The 23,271-nt window shown below is 43.5% G+C and overlaps 1 protein-coding gene across 2 annotated transcripts in view; it reads right to left on the bottom strand.

The window, feature by feature from the left end:
- Nucleotides 1–23,271, bottom strand: part of ZNF385D (zinc finger protein 385D) — a 1,012,338-nt gene that overhangs the window by 277,648 nt on the left and 711,419 nt on the right. For both annotated transcript variants that reach the window (XM_042241407.2, XM_027962667.3), the window contains one exon: nt 4,279–4,421. In XM_042241407.2, coding sequence (XP_042097341.1) covers nt 4,279–4,421 — 143 coding nt within the window. The remainder of the gene's footprint in view (nt 1–4,278; nt 4,422–23,271) is intronic.

The raw sequence follows: 23,271 nt of genomic DNA, 5'->3' as shown, positions 1-23,271 counted from the left end.
CAATTCACATGATAGTATACATGTTAGAATGTCATTCTCCCAAATCATCCCACCCTCTCCCTCTCCCTCTGAGTCCAAAAGTCCGTTATACACATCTGTGTCTCTTTCCCTGTCTTGCATACAGGGTCGTCATTGCCATCTTCCTAAATTCCATATATATGTGTTAGTATACTGTATTGGTGTTTTTCTTTCTGGCTTACTTCACTCAGTATAATCGGCTCCAGTTTCATCCATCTCATCAGAATGGTAATTTTTAATTTTCATTTTCTTGTGTTTATTCACTGCCTTCTATTGTAAGTAAAACTTTACCTTCTCTCTGTTTATATCTATGTGGAATAATAGAGTCATAGTTCATTCAATGGGTTATTATCTATGGTTATCTTTTAAAAAATCCAAAGTCATGGGATTTGGATGAAAGTGACTGGGATTACCAGGCATCCTGTATTTCTGCAACTTCCTAACTCCCTGAAAACAAGCTGAAAAACCAGGAGCCAGCAACAGCCTGCTCTGACCTTTGTTTGCCCGGCACCTCCAAATGTTTTGTAAGCCTCTGAATCCTTCTGTTAATTCCCTTCCTGTTTGCACGCCAAGAATAGTTTCCATTTTTCTCACCAAACCTTCACGAAGACAACCTTTCACTCCCACCATTGAGCGGCCATTCTGTACTACACATCAGTCTCTATAAGAGCACCTGCGTTTACAACTATGTCTTTATTTGTCCAGCTTCTCCTTTATAAATTATTTCATGGCAGAGGTCACAACACAAATTTTGTTATCCCTATTCCTAGCATATAATAGCAGAGAAGGCAATGGCACCCCACTCCAGTACTCTTGCCTGGAAAATCCCACGGATGGAGGAGCCTGGTGGGCTGCAGTCCATGGGGTCGCTGAGAGTTGGACACGACTCAGTGACTTCACTTTCACTTTCATGCATTGGAGAAAGAAATGGCAACCCACTCCAGTGTTCTTGCCTGGAGGATCCCAGGAGCAGGGGAGCCTGGTGGGCTGCCGTCTATGGGGTCGCACAGAGTTGCACATGACTGAAGTGACTTAGCAGCAGCAGCAGCACATAATAGATGCCTGATAACTCTAGCAGTTGACTGAATGGACCACGTTCATACTACGTAGGAAAGAAATATTTCTTTTCTACCAATAAATAGCATTAACCTATTTCCAGGATTGGTTCCTCTCAAGAAATGCAGGTGCAGAAAGGGATCACTGAGATAAGAGTGGCTCTAAGCATTGAGACTCCATTGTCTAAGGAGACGGAGGGACAGAGTAGGGGTACGAGGAAAAGTCAAGGAAGCTTTTCTTGTCTGAAAGCCGCTGGCTGCAACGACCCAGGTCAAGGAAGCAGTGTCTGTTGCCATCCCTCAGAAGCTGGCTATAAGGAGATTAAGGGGTCCCAGCGGCTTTGCTGAATGTCCTTCTATGCATCCGCAGCTCAGCTCCCATCCTACACCCATTGTTTCTTTCTCTCCTAACTGCACTTCTTTTTCCCCAGATGTTTCATGATTCTTCCTGACTCATATCTGAACTCAAAAAGGTCAGAGGAAAGAAGGCCGTGAGGCAGCAGACAGGCAGCAGCACTGGGGCACATCTGGGTAAGAGGGGCCACTGAAGCCCCATACGTTTGTGTGTCCACAGTTGAGAACGGGGGCCCCCAAAACCATGCTCATCAGGGGCTCATCATCCCACACTCATCTATGCAGACCCGTCACTTGATGAACAGAGGAACCCTCCCACCAAAAGCTGGGTAGAGACTCTGTTAGATTCCAGAACCTTAGCACATTCTGAAACAATTAAATTTCATTTCCCTACAGATTCATGGAATGAGCTTTTGAACCAAAAATAAAACCAACTTACAGCAATAAAATGGTATAGTTAATATACCCTGAATTTGTGGATTGAGATTTTCACACCTGCTACAAAATCAAGAACTCTGGGTGTTACTCAGAGATGCTCTATACATCTGGGAATTATAGGATACGGGGCTGTAATTCTCAGCCCAGAACTACAGGATATGGGGCTTTGCAATGTTCCACTCAGTTGGAAACACAGACTGACTTAATCTTGGGCTGGTTGTGACTTAGTCAGCACTAGAAGGAAATAACCAATAGCTGTAGCAACATAAGGTCTCTTGGTTTAACTGGGAAAACACCAACACACGTCCAAATCAATCACATAAGAAAAGGAATCAAGTAAAACTTTGGCAATCCATTAGTTTATGAACTTCCACATTCAAAATAAGAAGGCTACTTATGAGCATAATACCTGTCACTCAAACAGTGCTTATTATAGGCTGAGCCCCGTTCTAAATGATTTAACCCACATAATCATGACCACATGCCTAAGAAGTAGGTTAATTATTAGTCCCATTTTACAAACAAGGACACTGAGATACATAGCGATTATGTGACTTAGCCAAGGCCATGATGATGGTGAGGAGCAGTTCTAAGACTTAAACCCAGGCAGTCTAGCTCAGAAGCCAACTGGACCACCACACAAGGCTGTCTTTGTCCACAAAAGCTCAAGTATTTTGAACATTATAAACGCAAAGGAAGAGATCATCAGGCCCACCCCTCTGTTTTAAAGATGAGGAAACAGCAGCAAAGAGGATAAAGAGATTTGCTCAGTGTCCTATAGCTCAATATATCACTCATCTTTGTTTAATGACAAAGAACACTCACTGTCAATCAAATTAGTTGTTTTGCTTTTACTGGTTCCCATAGGGCAAATCAAAAGTTTAAAACCCAGTCTTTCACAACCCTGCAGGAACTGTACACTGGCTTCTCCAAAGCTGTGAGAGACAGGAGGCCAAGTGGTCTCGGAGGCCTGGTAAAGCACCTGATGGATCATCTCCAGGGTCTGGGAAGCAAGACGATGCCAAGAAGCCACTTAACAGCGGAGCAGGCAGGCTGTTCAGCGAGATGGAGCCCAGGACTTTAGTGTGGTCATTCAACGACCAACAAATCTGATTCTGAGCCAGGTCTTCCTCTACTTTTATTGAAATACCTAGAATTAGAAACCTTTACTTTGGAAATGCGATCTTTATGCTGCTCTATTTATGTTTCATCCATTTCAAAACAAGACTCCTATGGAAAACTCTTCGTGTTCGCCAAAGCAAAGCAACCACTGTGACCCTCAGTGTCCTTCAGTAAAGGAGAACACACACCTGCACCATCTCCGTGGCAGGTCCAAAGTCCCTGTGATGAAGCAAAATTAAAGTACAAGAGACCCACTTCTGTCTCCTCAAGGAGAATGACCTGATTGTAGACAGACTGTTTTTTCTTTTTAATCCATCATGAAGGTTAGATGTTGCAACAAGAAGTCTGTATTATTTAGCTCACTGGGCCTTCAGAGATCTTACATCTTAATCCCCTCAGCCTTGGTTGTGTTGACAAGTTCTGTCATTGATAAACTCAGACCTGTGTTATAACAACTGTTGAAAACTGAATCAGATATTAGAAAACAATGTCACTTACTGGCTTCTGACCTTTTCAGCCCTTATTTCTATTTTTATCCTAAGAATATTCTCAGTGCTTGTACAAAAAAAAAAAAAAAAAGGATGATGATGCATATGAGGAATCTGTCAACTTTTAAAGACAAGAACAAGAGTGAAAACAGAGGCAAGTAAGTATTGTACTGGTGTTGAGAAAGCTGTTGACAAAGCTCCCAAAACACGGTCATTTAAGAAAGACTCAAGTTGAGGAGCTGTGTCTAAGAAGAAAGAAAAAAAAAAAAAAAACAAAAATTCTTTCTACCAGAACCCTAACTGCTTTTAACTTAAGAGGGAGAATGTGCTTTATCCATAGAATGTATCTCTAGTATGATGATCAGCGTCCTCTTCATGAAATTAGAAAAGAAGTAACAGATTTGAAAATCAGAGTAGAAGGCCCAGAGAGAAGAAACACATGTTTAAGTTTCCAGACATCGACATGAATCCAAATGCTCTCTAACACATTCATTACCTTTCAGTTAAACTGAACTTGGCATGGAAAAGAAACTAATCAAATGTCCAGCGTTGCCCAGAAAGACAGTAAAAGGGAGGCACAGATTCATGATTCACCCCATCAGATGCAAGCTCTGCTCCTCTTTCCTGAAGGAGGCTGGCTCTGGAGACCTCACACAACCAGGCAGACAACTAACCTCGGCGTCCTTTCGGCCGAGCTACGGAGTAAAGTGCAGAGTAGGAGGGAGGCTGTGGCCAGCTCACCCCTGCCCTGGATGCTTTCCAGGGCCAACCACCCTGGCCCAGGCAGATGGTGCGGGACTTACCGCATTAAAATTGGGAAAGAGGTTGACTGCGGCCGCCGTGTCGAGAGGAAATGGGAGGAACGGCTTAATGTCCAGCGACGGTTGCAGAGGCGGGGCTGGCGGCCGGACCAGGGCTGGGAGGGCCGGGCTCTGGCACGTGCCACCTGCAGAGAGGAGAAGAGAGGGCATGGTCAGGGACCTGGAGCACAGGGGACACACAGCACAGGCACCCAGGCTTCTTCTGAGACCAAAATGCCAGCTCTCCGGGCCACTGGAGAAAGCAAGACGCAGAGCGAGCTGACCCCAAAGCCGCCACCCAGCAGATGCGCCGGTGAGCAGAGGGAGCACCCTAGCTGCTCCTGGCCCTCTTGGATCGGGACTGTCTGCCTATGTAAGTAATTATTACCATTTCAAACATCTCATAGCCCGCAGTCCATTCTTCTTTTTCTGCCTTGAGCTCTGGATTGAGTCAACAGCAAACCTGTAACTAAGATCCCTTGATTCAAAGGGAAAACCCCTTCGATGATCCCCTAACCCTCTTTGAGAACGAACTTTGGCTGAAAATATGCATCCAGTCTGAGTGATTCTTTTACAGAACTGCTCTTTTCCACCACGTCCCAAACTCTGGCAGCAAGATGACATGAGGCTGGCATGGGAAAGAAACTTAACCACAAACACAGGCAGCCGTCCCTGCCGGCCGTGGCAACTGGAGGGTTAAAACCAGCAAATCCAGCTACAAATCATGGGATCCCTGAGCTACGCAGCACCCCTGCGGCTTTAAAGATTCAAGACTACCTGCCCCCTGCCTTCCCAGTCACAAGTAGGTGGAATATGGAAGGCCATCAAGGAGAAGGCAATGGACTGTGACGGCAACACAGACGCCTCCTTCGCACACCAGTGGGCAAAGGCTGTCCGCAGGGGACTCACACCTTTGCCCCCTGTTCTAGGATTTCACTGCGTTCGGAAGCTGAAAGGAGCCTACCTCCCTGTTCTGTCTCTCATACGCTGGTAACGTTCCAAAACATCAATTTGTCGTTAATTAAAGGCTGTTTGAATCCTAGGAAACTGTTAGAATATGCCAGCGTTCTCCTAATCTGAGAGGCAGGCATCAGACTGTAAAAACCTACTGGGGAGGATCTAGAGACGCATCAGGAGAACAAAATGCCCTGGGGAGGAATTCTAGGAGAAGAGGAGAGGAGAGAGGCTCCCGCTTGGGCCACTTCCTTGCCTGCCATCTTGCTTTTATTATTTTTTTTTCTTTACTCTCACAATCTGATTTTTTTTTGTTTTACTTTATTTTACTTTACAATACTGTATTGGTTTTGCCACACATTGACGTGAATCTGCCACGGGTGTACATGAGTTCCCAAGCAACCTGGAATGAGATCCCATCCAACTTATCTTTACAGATCTTACCAGGTCAGCTGCACACAGACCACCCTCTTGCACCCCATCAGTCACCTGAACAAAGATGAACATTTAAAAAACGATTCCCCCATGCCAGATCCAACCCTATTGGACCGGAGGATCTACTAACAAGGTGGGTGACTAACATCCACAGCAGAGGCCATCAGCACAGGATTCAACTAACCATACCAAAAACATCATCAGGTCTCCTGGCTCCAGGTATAAAGTCAGCCGGAGCCAAATTAACACAACCAGTATTTTTCCCACTCTTTCTTACTACCCTCTTGAAACGTTCTTCAATGACAAGGCCAACAACATCCAGTTTGAAACAACAAACCAATTAAAGTGAAAAATAGTAAAGAGTCAGGAAATAGAGGGCTGATGTTAAAACAGAGAGAGATAGAAGCAAAACACAGCACATTACAGTCAGCAGAGCACACTACAGACTGCCTTTATCATCCAGCTGGCGGTATACAGAGGGCATCCGTAAAACGTCAGGGATAGGCCTGTCATGAGTTTAGTACTGCTACCAATTTCTCCTTTGATGAAAAGTTAAAGAACCAAAATAAAATTTTGGTTGGTGCCTCTTTAGAAAACTCAGAAGTAAAATAAGTTTGGGTTGAAATCTTGGGTGCATTTTAACATGTCCATAAATAATAGTGAGCTTTAAACATATCATTTTAAATTATTATCTGTGTCAGAATCACACTTTGCCAAAGGTATTCATTCATGTATATCCATTACCTTGTTTGACCCTAAAATCTCAGAAGTCAGGTAATGGATAGCATAATATCATGGAGAGAAACGTAAGTTGATCAGCTCTTCAGCTGCTTATGCTGCTCCCACACAAACATCTCATTCTTCTAATTATAAGAATGCAATTTAGCAGGGACATATTCTGGAATTATTTCCTTTACGAGTTCCCCTTTGGTTCAGGAGAGTCAACGAGGTTCTGGAAAACCTCAGGCTTCTTTTTTTATCCGCCAAGCTGAGAGGAACAAAGAATAAATATACACTGATTCTACCGCTAGGGAAAATGAATTCCTCCAGAAATATACCTCGTTTCCTCTGAGATATGGGTTTCATTTGCATTTTATTATACAGACAGTTCAGGGCCCTCTCCTAAGGTTGCAACTGGGGCTTCCTACGTAGGGGATAAGAAGACATCGAGGAAGAGTCGTAACATTGGAGGGGAGCTGTTGATACTATCTGAGTTCAGCCCTTTCTACCTAATTGAAGAGAGAAAAGTGAAAGATCACTGGAAAACAGAGAACATGGCATGACCGTACATTCTTCAGCCACTTGCCATGCAAACTCAGGTGGGGTGGACGACAGAGGGCGAGATTGTTGGATGGCATCACCAACTCAATGGACATGGGTTTGGGTGGACTCCGGCAGTTGGTGATGGACAGGGAGGCCTGGCGTGCTGCGGTTCATGGGGTCGCAAAGAGTCGGACACCACTGAGCAACTGAACTGACTATAATATTAATATTGAGGCCCCAAATTAAGACTGTCTCTTAAAAATTATCTAGACTGACATTTCTGCTCTTAAAATTAGGATATATTCTGCAAATATTTTGCTTGTTTCAATCTGTATATGCTCAGCAGTAAGAATACTATTGGAAAATAGTATGAAGTTAAAATCAGCAAACATAACATGTTTCCTGTAAAGCAGATTAAAATGCGCTCCTTGAGAAAACAGCTATTTCATTCTTTCATTTTTTAAAAGAATTTGTCACATTTAGGGCATGAATGTATGTTCACTGCTACTTTCTTACTATAAAATTATCTTGACGCTAATAAGCATCTGGGCATATACGAATGTGTAGATAGGACTGCAGGTGGCAAAGGGTCGCTGTGTTGTTACCGTTTACCAGTGTTGCTTCTTTCGTCCGAACGTCACTTCTGGAAATACTGATGCTCTTACTTTGAGAAAAGCACTTTGAAGCCTCCATGGGTTGGGAATAGAAAAAACACAAATGCACGCCCTCTGTATGGAAAGCTCTATGGTGCGACTTCTAGCATCACGTATTTCATACCCTATGCAGTTTTAACTTACATAGCTTTTAAAAATCAAGCCTTAACAGAATATTCAGATTTCAGAGCAGTTAATATCTCTCCATTCCAAATTTCTTTACATCCCATTATATTCAATAAACTAAAAACATTCATTAAGCAAACATCAGTTATTAGACCTATACTGAGCAAGGTGTTGAATAACGAAGGTAAATAAGGTGAACACGATGAAGCAAGCGATCTAAGCTCATAAGACTCCTCTCTAGCCCTTCTTGAGGTTTGGTTCTGCCAGCTTAGACTCACAATTCAGAGTTGGATTATAGAGCAAACATATACTATGGAGCATGCTTTGGTCCATTCACAAGACAGCTAGCTCTGTATTCACAAAAGTGCAAGTCTGTGAACTCGAAAAAAATACTGGAATAACTGGTTTGTTTATAGGACATTTGTTAATAGAGATTATCTGAGAAAATAAGACATTATACACTTCAGCAATTTGCAGTTTTGAAAACCTAATTAAAATGCCAATTTGGAAATATTCATTTTAATAATTTATACAGACAAATAGGAATTCTAAACCACTGGTTGTCAGCTGAAGCATAATATTAGAGAAAATGTAGGTAAAGTGCCTAGCAGAGAGCCTGACCAGGTGGTGCTAAGTGAGGCGGGTGTTTTTAATGAACCCAATAAATTCCAAAGGGATGTTCAGGTTGGTGCAGATGCATATCTGGGCCCCTGGAGGAGGTCAAGCAAGGCCACTCTAAAGGCACCTGCCTTTTCTGCACTTGGTTGATTCTGGCCCCTGCAGAAGGAGAGACTTCACAGTTAAGAGGTTACCTTGTAAATCAACATTTTGAAATATTCCTTGAGAGTAGAATAGTGTTCTTTCCATAATATAACACTTCTAACCTTGAACTTCTGCACTTGGTCCATTCATGGTTCATGAATCAGTCAGATGTCCTGTCTCACAGCTGAACCTACTACTTAATCACTCATTTCCCCAGATGGCAAAGCCGAAGTTAAAAATGGTCAGGGGTTGCTGCTGTTGAATATTCACGGCTGTGTGTGCTGTAGAACTGTGAATCGTTGAAAAACAATATAATATATGATGTTCATCGTTAAAATACATTATTATCACACACGCACATGCATATACAATACTTGTATTTATAGAAAGCAGAAGAAATCACTGATTTCTTGATGGGAGAAATAGTTTCAGGCATATCTTTTTCTTTCAGATAAATTTAATTATATATATATATATATATATATATATATATATACACACACATACACATACGTATATGTATACATATGCTTGTGTGCTGTGCTAAGTTGCTTCAGTCTTGTCCAGTTCTTTGTGACCCCATGGACTATAGCCCGCCAGGCTCCTCTGTCCATGGGATTCTCCAGGCAAGAACACTGGAGTGGGCTGCCACACCCTCCTCCAGGAGATCTTCCCGACCCAGGGATGGAACCTGCATCTCCTGCCTTGCAGGTAGATTCTTTACCCATGGAGCTACCTGGGAAGTCCAGATATACACTTACCTATGCTGAAATATCGGAGAAGGCAATGGCACCCACTCTAGTACTCTTGCCTGGAAAATCCCATGGACGGAGGAGCCTGGTAGGCTGCAGTCCATGGGGTTGCTACAAGTCAGATATGACTGAGCGACTTCACTTTGACTTTTCACTTTCATGCATTGGAGAAGGAAATGGCAACCCACTCCAGTGTTCTTGCCTGGAGAATCCCAGGGACGAGGGAGCCTGGTGGACTGCCGTCTATGGGGTCGCACAGAGTTGAACACGACTGAAGTGACTTAGCAGCAGCATACTGAAATATACACATATGTTTCAATAGCATCAACAGTGAGCCAGAGTTAAACTGCTAAACTGCTCTGAATATTTAATCTAGTAGGAAAACACTGAGAACGTTTGATACATCAAGTCGTAAGTAGTTACTTGCAATACTCTGACAGAGGTGGAACATTACTGACATCCAATCCCAACTACTTCAGCTTGAATTTGCCATGTGTGCTGAGGGAGGGAAGGGCAAGACAGGGTTTCTGGGGCCTACGTGATCGAGGACATAGAGAATTATATCTGATACTATGAACAGGAAGTAGAAAAGAAAGCATGGATTTGGGGCATAAAAGCAAAACTTGACTTGACACAAAACAATGGCCATCAAATGCTGTTGCTGGTGAAACAGACCAGCCAGGGTGAAAGGGAGTGAATGCTGAGGAAAAAGCTAAATTTTACAAAGCTGTTAAGTAGTTGGTATTCGCTAGGCCCTGCTATGGCCCTCCCTGGTGGCTCAGATGGTAAAGAATTCGCCTGCAATGTGGGAGACCTGAAGATTCCCTGAAGAAGGGAACAGCTACCCACTCTAGTATATACCCTTAATTCCTTTAAAATGCACAATAATTCTGCCAGGAATCTGTTATAATGCCGAATTTACAAACTCAAAAGTCAAAGCTATCACCTAAAATACATTGCATCTAAAAATCACACAGGTAATAAATGGCATTCATCGTTATGCTGAGTAATCTTAACAAGTTTCAATGTACTGATACAAACAGCCTTTAAATTAAAACAACAAACACAAACAAAATGACAACAAAAAAGAACACTATGAAGTCAGGTTTTTCCTACAAGGCAAGCCAGCCCCCTTGCAGCGAGAATGGAATGCACTAAATCGGAAGTCTTATGAGAAGATGTTATTACTGCTCAAAAAAAAAAAAAAAACAACACAGGAGTAGACTCATTCCTTGTATAGAAGATGATAAGGAACGTTCAGTATTTATTACCAATATTTGTCTATGTGGGAAAATGCTGATCCTGCCCTATCTTTGAGAAAGTCTCCAGAAACACATGGGCTTCATAGCAAATGTTTCAAAAGCCCTCCAGTTTGCATTCTTTAACATCTACTTGCCAAATCAGAAAAACAAATACGTGCTTGTCACATTCCCTTGTGTGGCTGCCTCCCAAATACTCAAGGCTGCTGGCTGGGGATTACAATGGGCAGTCTGTTGTTGAGGTTATCTTTTCTCCTTAGCTAGAAAAGCTGTATGTTTACCATATTCCCTTCAACGTCAGTGATCCAAACTCCCATTCAGTTCCCATCTTTGTTTAAATGTTGTTCCCAACGGAATGATACAGTTAGAAATGGATTTGGAGATAAAACTGAATTTGGTGTGACTTGGTCACAATTTTTCTTTCACAGCTTTCACTTTCCGTCTGTTCTGAATTGTTGATTCGCCTACTAATTGATCCAGCTCCTTCCACCTGAGGATGAAGCTCCTTGTGGGCGTAAAGAGCGTTGCCCTTGGCAGGTCAGTTTGGATATTAAAGCAGGATCTGGCCCACAGGGGCAGTGGGCAGCACTGAGCTGTTCCTGCTGTGGGCCACTGCCCCAGCCCTTCTTCCCGTGACCACAGAGGGGGAGGAGGTAAGAAGGGGAGTGAGTTACGGCAACTCTAACACTAACCTGGAAACCATGATGCAGAAACATTTGCCCAGGTTAACTGACTCACACTTTACCCATGAAAGAAAGCCCATGTGAGGGATCTGGTTTCCCTTGTTAGTCTTTATTTATTCATTTTGAGTCATGGAGTTTAAATATTCCAGGGCATCCAGTGGAATAGAACTCAGCCGTAAAAAGGATGGAATAATCCTTTCCGTTTGCATGTACATGGATGGACCTAGAGATTATCATACTAAGCAAAGAAAGTCAGGGAAAGAAAAGTATATGACATCACCTATATACAGAGTCTCAGATATGACACAGATAAACCTATGTGCAAAAAGAAACAGCTCACAGACACAGAGAACAGTCTTGTGGTCCACAAGGGAAGAACAGTGAGAGGCATGGAGCGGGAGTCTGGGACCCAAACCAACAGAGAATGGGTGAGCTCTCATAGAGCACAGGGAATCATGTTCATTGTAAGTCACAATGGGAAAGAATACGATTAAATAGATGTCCCAGTAAATTGTGTCAAAGCTCATTCCGGAAGAGAGCTAAGGGAAAAGGACTAAGCAATGTTTTCTCGGTCATCATCACTGAATACTGGCACCAAAATCAAAGTACTGCTCTCCGCTAGTTGCCACGGCTTCACCAGAAGCCAAGCAGACTCTCTCACTTACTTGCCCCACTCTCATGACAGTTCCCGGAGCCTGCAAAGCGCTACAATGATTCTAAGAGTACCAGAGTAAGGGCTCTTGGACATTTAACCTTATATGTGTCTCTGCACTTCAGCCCCTCTGTCACACAGCGCGTGAGTCAGGACAAGGAACTTCTCTCAGGTGATCAAACATTTTTGCCTGGAAACTTCCCCTCAAGTCTGCAACAGTGAATGAAAAAATGTGAAATTTTTCCTCAAGAAGAACTCACAAGATTTAATTTCACAAAATCATTTGTAACTAATCAAAAAGGTGATCTAATCTGACATGTCCTGTATGGTAATCTTTAGCTGTGTGTGGTTAAGTGCAAACTAAATAAAATTAAATGTTCACTTTCTCAATCACATTTCAAGTGCTTGACAGCCACACGTGACCGAGGCTACCTCAATGAATAGAATATTGCAATTAAAAAAAAGGATGGACTTGGGAGGGATGTGGGAGGGGGTACAGGATGAAGGGGGAAAATACATGCCTATGGCTGATTCATATCGATGTAGAGCAAAGACCAACACAATATTGTAAAGTGATTATCCTCCAATTAAAATAAATTAATTAATTAAAAGAATAAAAACATTTCCATCACTGCAGAGGGTTCCATCAAACTTTGTAGCTTCAATCCAAAACCAACGGTCCCCAGCAAGGAATCATTTACAGACAAGGTGCCTGATACAGTCTGTTCCAGAAAGCACAGCTGATAGGAGAGAACGCTCTGCTTTCCCCTGGGTCCGTCTCCTTCGGGGGACGGCCAGGAGAGCTTTCCCAGAGGCAGACTTGGCCACTGTTAGAAGGCAGACCCTGCTAGGATTGGGTCAGCAAGAATTGGTCCTCCATTCCTGGAGAAGACAATGGCCCGTCTAGGAATCTTTTGTGATCAATGATGATTATCCTCAAAGGAGAAGTTAATGTAAAAAAATTAATGCTGAAATCAGTATTAATGAGTTAAGGAATGCCTTGCATAAAAATGACAACACTTCTGCAAACCAAAGATGCAAAAAGGGCCAGTCCTGGGACAAATGGTATTTTTTTAAATTCTGTTCATTCTTGAGAGTGCTACCAGGAAGCTGTATTTCACCAAAGTGGGTCACAATCTAGTCTCACTAATAGCCAAATGTTCAAAGCTAGCTAATGTAGGCAGTTAAACTTCCCTAGATACCTCTGAACCACCCTGAGGAGTAATTCTGTTCATAATAACCAGGCTTTAGTCATCTGACCTTTTAATGAGAAAAAAAGATGCCGTCATCTTGTGACATGGTCTTGTTTTGGATAATCTGGGCCTTGCAGTTGGGCCTTGGCCCATGTGAACGTCTCTACGCCAGCACAGCTGGGCATACAGCTCACTGTTCCCCACACGATGATAAATATTCTTCTGCCTCCACATTCTTTCCATTTGGAATTACTGTGATACATCCTTTGCTTCCTCTCCAAGCATTTGCCAATCTGTGTAGGCAATCAGTGCAAACCAAGGTATTCATGAGACATTTCCTGAGCTTCAATTGTTCAAGGTGGGTTTCCCAATACCAAAAAGGTAAGTTAGGTAAGCATCACGCAAATTAGAGAACACCTTTGTTCATCTTCCTAAATTGTCTTCAAGATATAGATGGTGAGGGAGAGCAAGTCTAAGAGGAGAAGACAAGCTGGGAGTTTCGGCATCCTGAGGCTGAGGTGTGAGTGGAAGTGGCTAGCACTGAGAAGACAGCTCTGCGCAGACTTCCTGCTGAGGGACCACTGGAGAGCCCTCACGCAGGAACTGAAGTTTCGGACGTGAACAAGATCTCCTTGGGAACGTGTAGAGCAGAGAGGCCAGCCTCCTGCACCTGGAGGCTCATCAGCCCACAGAAGGAGACCAGGCAGGACAGGAATAAAGGATAGGGACAGGGAGAAAGAACCCCAGAGGCAAGAGGAAGAGTATGTTTGCAGAAGGAAACAGTAAGTGGTCAGCACAGCCGAAGGCTGCCCGCGGAAGGACCAGTTAAGATGTCAGCTTCAGTGAGACTTTATGTCATCAAGATTTTTCGTGGTCTTTATCAGTTATCTCTTCTTCTTCTTGTTGTTGTTCAGCGACTAAGTCATGTCTGGCCTTTGAGACCCCAGGGACTGCAGTACACCAGGCTTCCCTGTTCTTCACCATCTCCCGGAGTTTACTCAAACTCATGTCCATTGAGTTGGTGATGCCAACCAACCAACTCATCCTTTATTGCCCCCTTCTCATCCCACAATTAATCTTTCCCAGCATCAGGGTCTTTTCTGATGAGTCAACTCTTCACATGAGGTGGCCAAAGTACTGGAGTTTCAGCTTTAGCATCATTCCTTCCAAAGAACACCCAGGGCTGATCTCCTTCAGAATGGACTGGTTGGATCTCCTTGCAGTCCAAGGGACTCTCAAGAGTCTTCTCCAACACCACAGCTCAAAAGCATCAATTCTTCGGTGCTCAGCTTTCTTCACAGTCCAACTCTCACATCCATACATGACCACAGGAAAAACCATAGCCTTGACTAGACGGACCTTAGTTGGCAAAGTAATGTCTCTGCTTTTGAATATGCTATCTAGGTTGGTCATAACTTTTCTTCCAAGGAGTAAGTGTCTTTTAATTTCATGGCTGCAGTCACCATCTGCAGTGATTTTGAAGCCCCAAAAAATAAAGTCTGACACTGTTTCCACTGTTTCCCCATCTATTTCCCATGGAGTGATGGGACCGGATGCCATGATCTTCGTTTTCTGAATGTTGAGCTTTAAGCCAACTTTTTCACTCTCCTCTTTCACTGTCATCAAGAGGCTTTTTATTTCGTCTTCACTTCCTGCCATAAGGGTGGTGTCATCTGCATATCTGAGGTTATTGATATTTCTCCCGGCAATCTTGATTCCGGCTTGTGCTTCTTCCAGTCCAGCGTTTCTCATTTTCTCACAAAGCATTTGTCCCATGATTGCCTGGATACCAACATCTGAGGATACACAGGTCCCTTACATAAAATAGCATAGGATTTGCATATAACTTACACACACCCTTCTATACATGTTAAATCATCTCTGCTGCTGCTGCTGCTAAGTCAAGATCACTTATAATACTTAATACAATGTAAATATTATGTAAATAGATGCCTGAGCCGGCCCAGCAAATTCAAATTTTGCTTTTTGGAACTTTCTAGAGTTTTTAAAAACATTTTCCACTTGCAGTTGGTTGGATCTGCTGATACAGAATTTTTGAATAGAGAGAGCTGAATGTGTATCAAAATTAAAGCTTCCTAACTTTGAAAGACAGCATAAAACATAAAGAGAAGGCAACATGCTGCTATATTTAAAATATGTAACCAAAAGGACCTATTGCATAGCGCAGGGAACTCTGTTCAGTATTCTGTAATAACCTAAATAGGGAAATAATTTGAAAAAGAATAGATACATACATAAGTACAAACGAATCACTTTGCTGTATACCTGAAACTATCACAACATTGTTAACCAACTATACACAAATACAAAACAAAAAGTGAAAAAAAGGGGGGGAGCCAGCTGTTGCTAAGGAAAACAAATATGCAAGACACATATTTAACAAAAAATTGCATTTGGAATATGTTAAAAGTTCTTATAGTTCAATAATGAAATATTAACTCAAAGATATTCAAAAATTTTGAACAGACATTTCACAAAAGAGGAAATACAAACAGCAAATATGCAAATAAAAATCTCCTTAGCATCACTGGGGAAATGCGAAATAAAACTATTAGATATTACTATCACCTCCTAGGAAGACTAAAATTAGAAGGAAAAACAATACCAAGTGTTGGCAAGGATGTAGGTCAACTGGAAAGTTCATACTTGTTGGTTGAAATGCAAACTAAGGTAGCACTTTGTAAATATTTGGCAATTTCTTACAAAGTTATATTCAGTTATTGTATGAATAGTGTAATCAATCCCCTGCAATCTCCTAGGTATCCACACAATAAAAATAAAAATGTATATGTGCAAAAAAAAATAAAAAAGTGAAGTCTGACCCTTTTGAGAAGGGTCAGGGATGGAGGAGGAATTCAGAACCGAGTCTGGTGGGGAAAAATGTTTTGAACAACTTGGCTGGAAAGGAAAAGTAAAGTAGGGCCTTACTGATATGGGTAAATATTTTTCCAAGGTATGGAAAGGAACTGATTCTATCTAGAGTAGTTAATATAACTCATTTTTTGAAAGGCAAGTTTCAACTAGCAATTAAGCCCAGACAACGTGAAGCCATGGCAGCGTGTTAAGCCCTGTAGTCTGCATTCATTTCAGTCGCATCCCACTCCACATCCACTCTGGACCCGCGTCACCCTATGGCGAACAACCAATCGTCGTGTCCTGCGTGAGGACACAGTTCAAGCCTGGCCTCCTCGATGCTGGTAGATGCTCACAGCTGTCCGTGTAGAAGGAGCGTCACAGCCGTCCGTGTAGAGACTGTCACAGCCGTCCGTGTAGAGAGCATCACCGTCCGTGTAGAGAGCATCACAGCTGTCCATGTACAGAGCATCACAGCCTTCCATGTAGAGGGAGCGTCACAGCCGTCCGTGTACAGAGCGTCACAGCCGTCCGTGTAGAGGGAGCGTCACAGCCGTCTGTGTAGAGGGAGCACGCGCCTGGTACCCTCCGCTGCCCCGTGCCTCCATCTGCACAGGCATCGCCATGCTTCCGGGTCTGCCCCCTCTGTGAGGATGCCGGGTCTTGAGGACAATATCTGGTGTAGTCCTTCTAGATTCCCGTGCACGGGGAGGTAGGTTCCTGGCACCTACCTGTCTGTCTCTTTCCGGGAATGAATGCGTGGCTGTACAGATGGACGAGCCGTCGGGTGACTGAGCGAAGCTGAGCCACAGCGGCTAGATACTGCTCGCTTCCTTCTGCTGTGCCCAAACTCACAATCTTCCCCACTTCAAACCCCAGGAACTTTCTCGAACACAAGGGGACGAACAGAGAGTTTATTGAAGTGTCCTCACCATTTAAAGGTGAGGAACAGTGTATCCCAGACAGTTAAGCCAATAAAGCTTCCATGGCTGATTTTTTTTTCTTTAATAAATAAGCAGCTCAGCATTCAGAAAACGAAGATCATGGCATCCGGTCCCATCACTTCATGACAGATAGATGGGAAAACAATGGAAACAGTGTCAGAATTTATTTTTCTGGGCTCCAAAATCACTGCAGATGGTGATTGCAGCCATGAAATTAAAAGATACTTGCTCCTTGGAAGGCCCACTCCAGTGTTCTTGCCTGGAGAATCCCAGGGACGGGGGAGCCTGGTGGGCTGCCGTCTATGGGGTCATACAGAGTCAGACACGACTGAAGCAACTTAGCAGCAGCAGCAGCAGCAGCTCCTTGGAAGGAAAGTTATGACCAACCGAGACAGCATGTTAAAAAGCAGAGACATTACTTTGCCAACAAAGGTCCATCTAGTCAAGGCTATGGTTTTTCCAGTGGTCATGTGTGGATGTGAGAGTTGGACTATAAAGAAAGTTGAGCTCAGCAGAATTGATGCTTTTGAACTGTGGTGGTAGAGAAGACTCTTGAGAGTCCCTTGGACTATAAGGAGATCCAACCAGTCCAACCTAAAGGAGGTCAGTCCTGGGTGTTCATTGGAAGGACTGATTTTGAAGCTGAAACTCTAATACTTTGGCTACCTGATGCAAAGAGCTGACTCATCTGAAATGACCCAGATGCTGGGAAAGACTGAGGGCATGAGGAGAAGGGACGACAGAGGATGAGAGGGTGGGGTGGCATCACCGACTCAATGGACATGGGTTTGGATAAACTCCGGGAGTTGGTGGTGGACAGGAGGCCTGGCATGCTGCAGTTCATGGGGTTGCAAAGAGTCGGACATGACTGAGCAACTGAACTGAACTGAGTCAATTATAATTCTAATCTTAGACTATAATTTTATTAACATTGTTTTCTCAGCACTACATAACTTTCTTAAACCTGTTTCATTTCTAGGTGTGAATTTATTCTCTCTTGTAACAGTTCCCCTTTCCTCCGCAGGCATAAAGGCAGGAGCATTCTGAATGCTGGACACTCCATGGAGGATGCCTCCTTTGTGTTCTCACAGCCTTAAGGAAAGGGCTTCCCTGGTAGTTCAGCTGGTATAAGAGTCCACCTGTAAAGCAGGAGACCCTGGCTCAATTCCTGGGTCAGGAAGATCCTCTGGAGAAGGGATCAGCTACCCGCTCCAGTACTCTTGCCTGGAGAATCCCATGGACAGAGGAGCCTGGCGGGCTGCAGTCGACGGTGTCCCAGAGATTTGGCCATGACTGAGTGACTAAGCACAGCAAAGCACTGGCTTAAGGAAATGGAGCCAGGATGAAGTTAAGATAGTTGTTCAAGGTCAAACAGCAAATTCTAGGAAATCAAACCTGCATCTCCTGCATCGGCAGGCAGATTCTTAACCAGATATCAAAATGCTATGGACGGAATTTGCAAACCAACGTTCTACTTCCAAAGCCTAAGCTCTTACATTTACATTTTATTCAGGGATTCCTTTTTTTTTTTTTTTTTTTTTTTCGATGACCTGTAGTAGAGTTAAAAAAGAAAGTAATAGAGCAAACACAATTTCATAAATAAAATCTGGTTTTAGTCAAACTAGGCCAAAGCCAATTACATCAATTATGTTAAGATTCATTCGTTTGTAAGACACTAGATTATTTAAGCAACAATTCTTGTGTCTTGTCTTTTCTGGGGCTTATAATCCAGTATAAGACATTTATGCATATGTTGAGTCTGTGTGCAACCCCACGGAGAGCAGTCTTCCAGGCTCCCCTGTCCATGGGATTCTCTAGGCAAGAAGACTGGAGTTGGATGCCATTTCCTCCTCCAGGGGATCTTCCCAACCCAGGGGTCTAACCTGCATCTCCTGCTCTGGCAGATACCATAATGTTATAAATAAAATGCTCGTGTCCCCCACCCTCAAAATAAACAGGCTGAAACTTACACCGCTCTGCGGGAGATTAGGCCACGAGAGCAGTGTCCTCAAGGACAGACCCTGTGCCCTGCCACAGAGACCCCAGAAAGACCCCCGTCCTTTCCAGTACGGCAGGGGGCCATCTGTGACCCAGGAAGCAGGCTCCTGCCAGACACCAAGTCAGCCAGGGCCTTGACCACGGACGTCCCAGCCTCCAGAACTGTGAAAAGCCAAAGCATATTTGTCGCAAGCAACCATGGTGTTCTGTTACAGCAGCCAAAATAGACTAGAACATATTCCTATTCATGTTCCTCCAAAGGCAGCAGGTTTTTACTCTGTTGGGATGAACCTGTTATTTGTGCCTGCATGCTAAGTCACTTCAGTCACGGCCAACTCTTTGCAACCTCTTCTGTCCATGGGATTCTCCAGGCAAGAACACTGGAGAGGGTTTCCGTTTTCTCCTCCAGGGGATCTTCCCAACCCAGGGATCAAACCCCTGTCTCTTACATCTCCTGCATTAGCAGGCAGATTCTTTCCCACCAGCACCACCTGGGAAGCTCTCCCTTTCATTCTGTCTACATATTCCAGAAGGGCAACAGAGAAACTAAATGTATATCCATCATAATTAACTCTACTGTATTTAATGGTAATATTGGGCAACCATTCCCTTCTGCAAGGGGTCTTCCCAACCCAGGAATCAAAGCCTGGTCTCCTGCATTGCAGGCGGATTCTCTACCACCAGCAGGGAAGCCTCAATACATCCTGGAGCATTCACTTCTTGTGAATATTTTCAGTCACTGTTTCACTGTGATTTTTTCCATATTTCAGTTGAATTTTCTTTCACCACAGCCATGGCACAAAATCCCAAGAAATGCCTCTGGAGTTAGCACTTAGTGATATTGAGAAATAACCATATACGAAAAGACTATGCCATCATTGCTATCACCAAATTAAATGGAATGTATCAAGAACAAGGAAGATCCCATTTTTGCTATCTTAAGAGGCCTGTGCTTAGTACATCCCATTTGTACCATCCATTAACTCCCGAGATTTAGGAACGGTGAGTTCTGGTTTCCATCAGTTTGGTGAACATTCTTACAAACTCTGTAATAGCAAAAAGAAATTCTGACTTCAATTTCCTCAAGAACACTCCCTGTGGAGCTGACATGGGCTCTGTTTAGTCTCGGCCTCATGTTGATTGTTTCTTCTGGCAGGTTTTGCATAAAACAGACCTAACTTTATATTTTCTTTTAATTCTCAAATATTTGGTCCCTGGAAAAGATGTAAAATCAGTTACTAACAGAACTGTAGGAATTGTAGTATTCTGGAAATGACTGGCTTTAAAATGGAAGACAAATAAAACTTGCTTGTATAAGTGATTGCAAGCAAGAAGATACACATAACCGTACTTTATTTTTATAAGAAGCTCTGTCATTCTGAGCACTTATGATAGCCTGTGTTCTGTGCTAAATGGCTTTACATATATTATTTATGTAAACAATGAAGATATCTTTGTTCTCATTGTACAGGTGAAGCAATGGAGGCTTAGTGAGGTCATTTTTCCAAAGATAAACTGCCTTCTTACAGAGTAGAGCTAAGAAGAACTAGAAGCCAGGAAGGTCTGACTCCAAAGCCCATGTTCTTTGAGTATATTACATCCTTGACCCATTCAGATACCCACCACATTGTGAGTCCCACTAATCTGAAAGAGTAATTGATGAAAGTGAAAATTGCCTCTGAGGAAAGGACTTAAGTTTCCACATTCAAATAGGTGGGAGTCAGCAGATGATACAGTATTTACAAATGCAGGTGGGGGGAAAGAAAGCAGAAATTGCTTACAGCCTCAGGGAGGAGAAAGTCAGACACCAAGGTTACAGTGCCATCCCCCAAAGGTAACACGTAATGAAAAGGGGTATCAGTATTGTGATAAAATAAGGGGCATTATAAAATATTGCAGTTAATACAGAGATTAAAGTGAAACTAAAACGAAGGAGAAGCAAACGATCAGCGGAAGCTCTAGGAGCCCCTTTAGGAGATGACGGGCGTTAAAACTGCAACCTGAGCCAACAAGCACGTGAAAAGATGCTGAACATCACCAATTATTAGAGAAATGCGAGTCAAAACCACAATGAGATACCACCTCACACAGGCCAGAATGGCCACCATCAAAAAATTTATGAACCGTAAGTGCTGGAAAAGCTGTGGAGAAAAGGGAAGCCTCTTACAGTGCTGGTGGGAATGCAGACAGGTGCAGCTACTATGAAGAACAGCATGGAGGTTCTTCAAAAACCTAAAATAGAGCTATCGTATGAGCCAGCAATCCCACCCCAGGGCATATGCCCAGAGAAAACCATCATTCAAAAGCATACCAGCACCCCAATGCTTACTGCAGCATCATTTACAGTAGCTAGGACCTAGACACAATCTAAATGCCCATCGAAAGATGAGTGAATAAATAAGATGTGGTGTATATACACAATAGAATATCACTCAACCACACAGAGGACTGAAGTAGAGCCATTTGCAGAGATGTGGGCAGACCGAAAGACTATCATAGAGAGTGAGGTAAGTCAGAAAGGGAAAAATAAATGCTGTATATGAGCGCATATGTGTGGAATCTAGAAACAAGGCAGGGAGGAACTTCTTGCAAAGCATAAACAGACACAGCTGTAGAGAACATACTTATGGGTATCAAGGTGCGAAGAGAAGACGATGAATTGGGAGATTGGGATCGACAGAGATATACTGCTCTGCCTGAAAGGAAGCTTCTCTGGTGGTTCAGCAGGTAAAGAATCCGCCTGCCAATGCAAGAGACACAGGAGACACGGGTTCAGTCCCTGGGTCCAGAAGATCCCCTAGAGGAGGAAATGGTAGCCTGCTCAAGCATTCTTGCCTGGAGAATTCCATGGACAGAGGAGCCTGGTGGGCTACCGTCCATTGGGGTCACAGAGTCGAAAATGACTGAGAATACACCACCAAATGCCCAACATAGGTAACTAATGAGAACCTGCCGTATACCACCAGGACCTCTACTCAATGCTCTGCTGTGACCTAAATGGGACGGAAATCCTGAAAAGAGGGAATGTGCATGCTCCCGCGCTCACTGGCGTCTGACTCTTCACGACCCCATAGACCGTAGCCCACCAGGCTCCTCTGTCCTTGGGCCTATCCTGGCAAGAACACTGGAGCGGCTTGCCAATTCCTCCTCCAGGAGATCTCCCCATCCCAGGGATCAAACTCGTGTCTCCTGAGTCTCCTGCATTGACAGGCAGGTTCTTTACCATTGAGCCTCCATGGAAGCCAAAAGGAAAGGGATACGTGTATATATAATTGGATCGGGCTTCCCAGGTAGCTCAGACCGTAAAGAATCCGCCTGCAGTGCAGGAGACTGGGGTTCCATCTCGGGGTTGGGAAGATCCTCTGGAGAAGGGCATGGCAACCTGCTCCAGGAGTCTTCTCTGGAGAATCCCATGGACGGAGGAGCCTGTGCTTGGTTTTTCAGTTGTGTCTGACTCTCTGTGACTCCATGGAACCTGCCAGGCTCCTCCATCCATGAGATTTTCCAGGCAAGAATACTGGAGTGGGTTGCCGTTCCCTTCTCCAGGGGATCTTCCCAATCCAAGGATCGAACCCAGAATTCCTGTATTGCAGGCGCATTCTTTACTGTCTGAGTCGCCATGGAGGCCCACGGAGGAGCCGGGCAGGGTGCAGTCTATGAGGTCACAACGAGTCAGACATGACTGAGCGACTAACACCCACACACACACATACGTAACTGAATCACTTTGCTGTAAGGCAGAAACCAGCACAACTCTGTAAAGCAACTATACCCCAATTTAAAAACGAACTTTTCAGACAGCCTTCTGGAGGGGCCCTGTGCCCAGAGAATGCCAGGCACTGGCCAGAGGTCAAGGTCAGAGGCCACGGTGCAGGATAGAACACAGCTCTTTGGTTGCCGTGACCCATTCCCCACTTCCCTGTGTAGCGCTGCCTATGATATGAATTGCTGACTTGCCACGAGGCACACACACATCTGGACTTGTGCTACTAATTCTCATCCATTCTACTCCACTTACAGTGAGCCAGAAGTCACTGGCTGATGCAGGATATCATAGAAATTGTCTCCAATTTTTGTTTGACTGAAAATTTAATGGAAGCTCATTCTCTCATTGTCCCTTAGAATTGGAGTATTCAGAATAGCACAGGCCTAAACAAATTTCTAAGAGGAAAATTTAATTTAGAAATAAGAGTAAAATATTCCAGTGATTAAATTATACACTGCTGGTATGTAGTGAACCACACAGATGGAATTATTCAAACAATTCTAATTTCAAATAATAATAACTACTAAAATAACAATAATGATGATACCACTATCAGTTTTTGAGCATTTCATATATATGTATACATGATTTTAACCTTATATGTATATGTGATGTATACACTGAACATGCGCATAAATACATGACTTTAATTTTCACAACAGTTCTATTAGTTCTTAACAAT

This window comes from Ovis aries, chromosome 26 (assembly GCF_016772045.2).
Source record: "Ovis aries strain OAR_USU_Benz2616 breed Rambouillet chromosome 26, ARS-UI_Ramb_v3.0, whole genome shotgun sequence".
NCBI lineage: Eukaryota > Metazoa > Chordata > Mammalia > Artiodactyla > Bovidae > Ovis > Ovis aries.
Note: the sequence above shows the minus strand (reverse complement) of the source record. Positions and strands in the feature narration are given on the sequence as shown.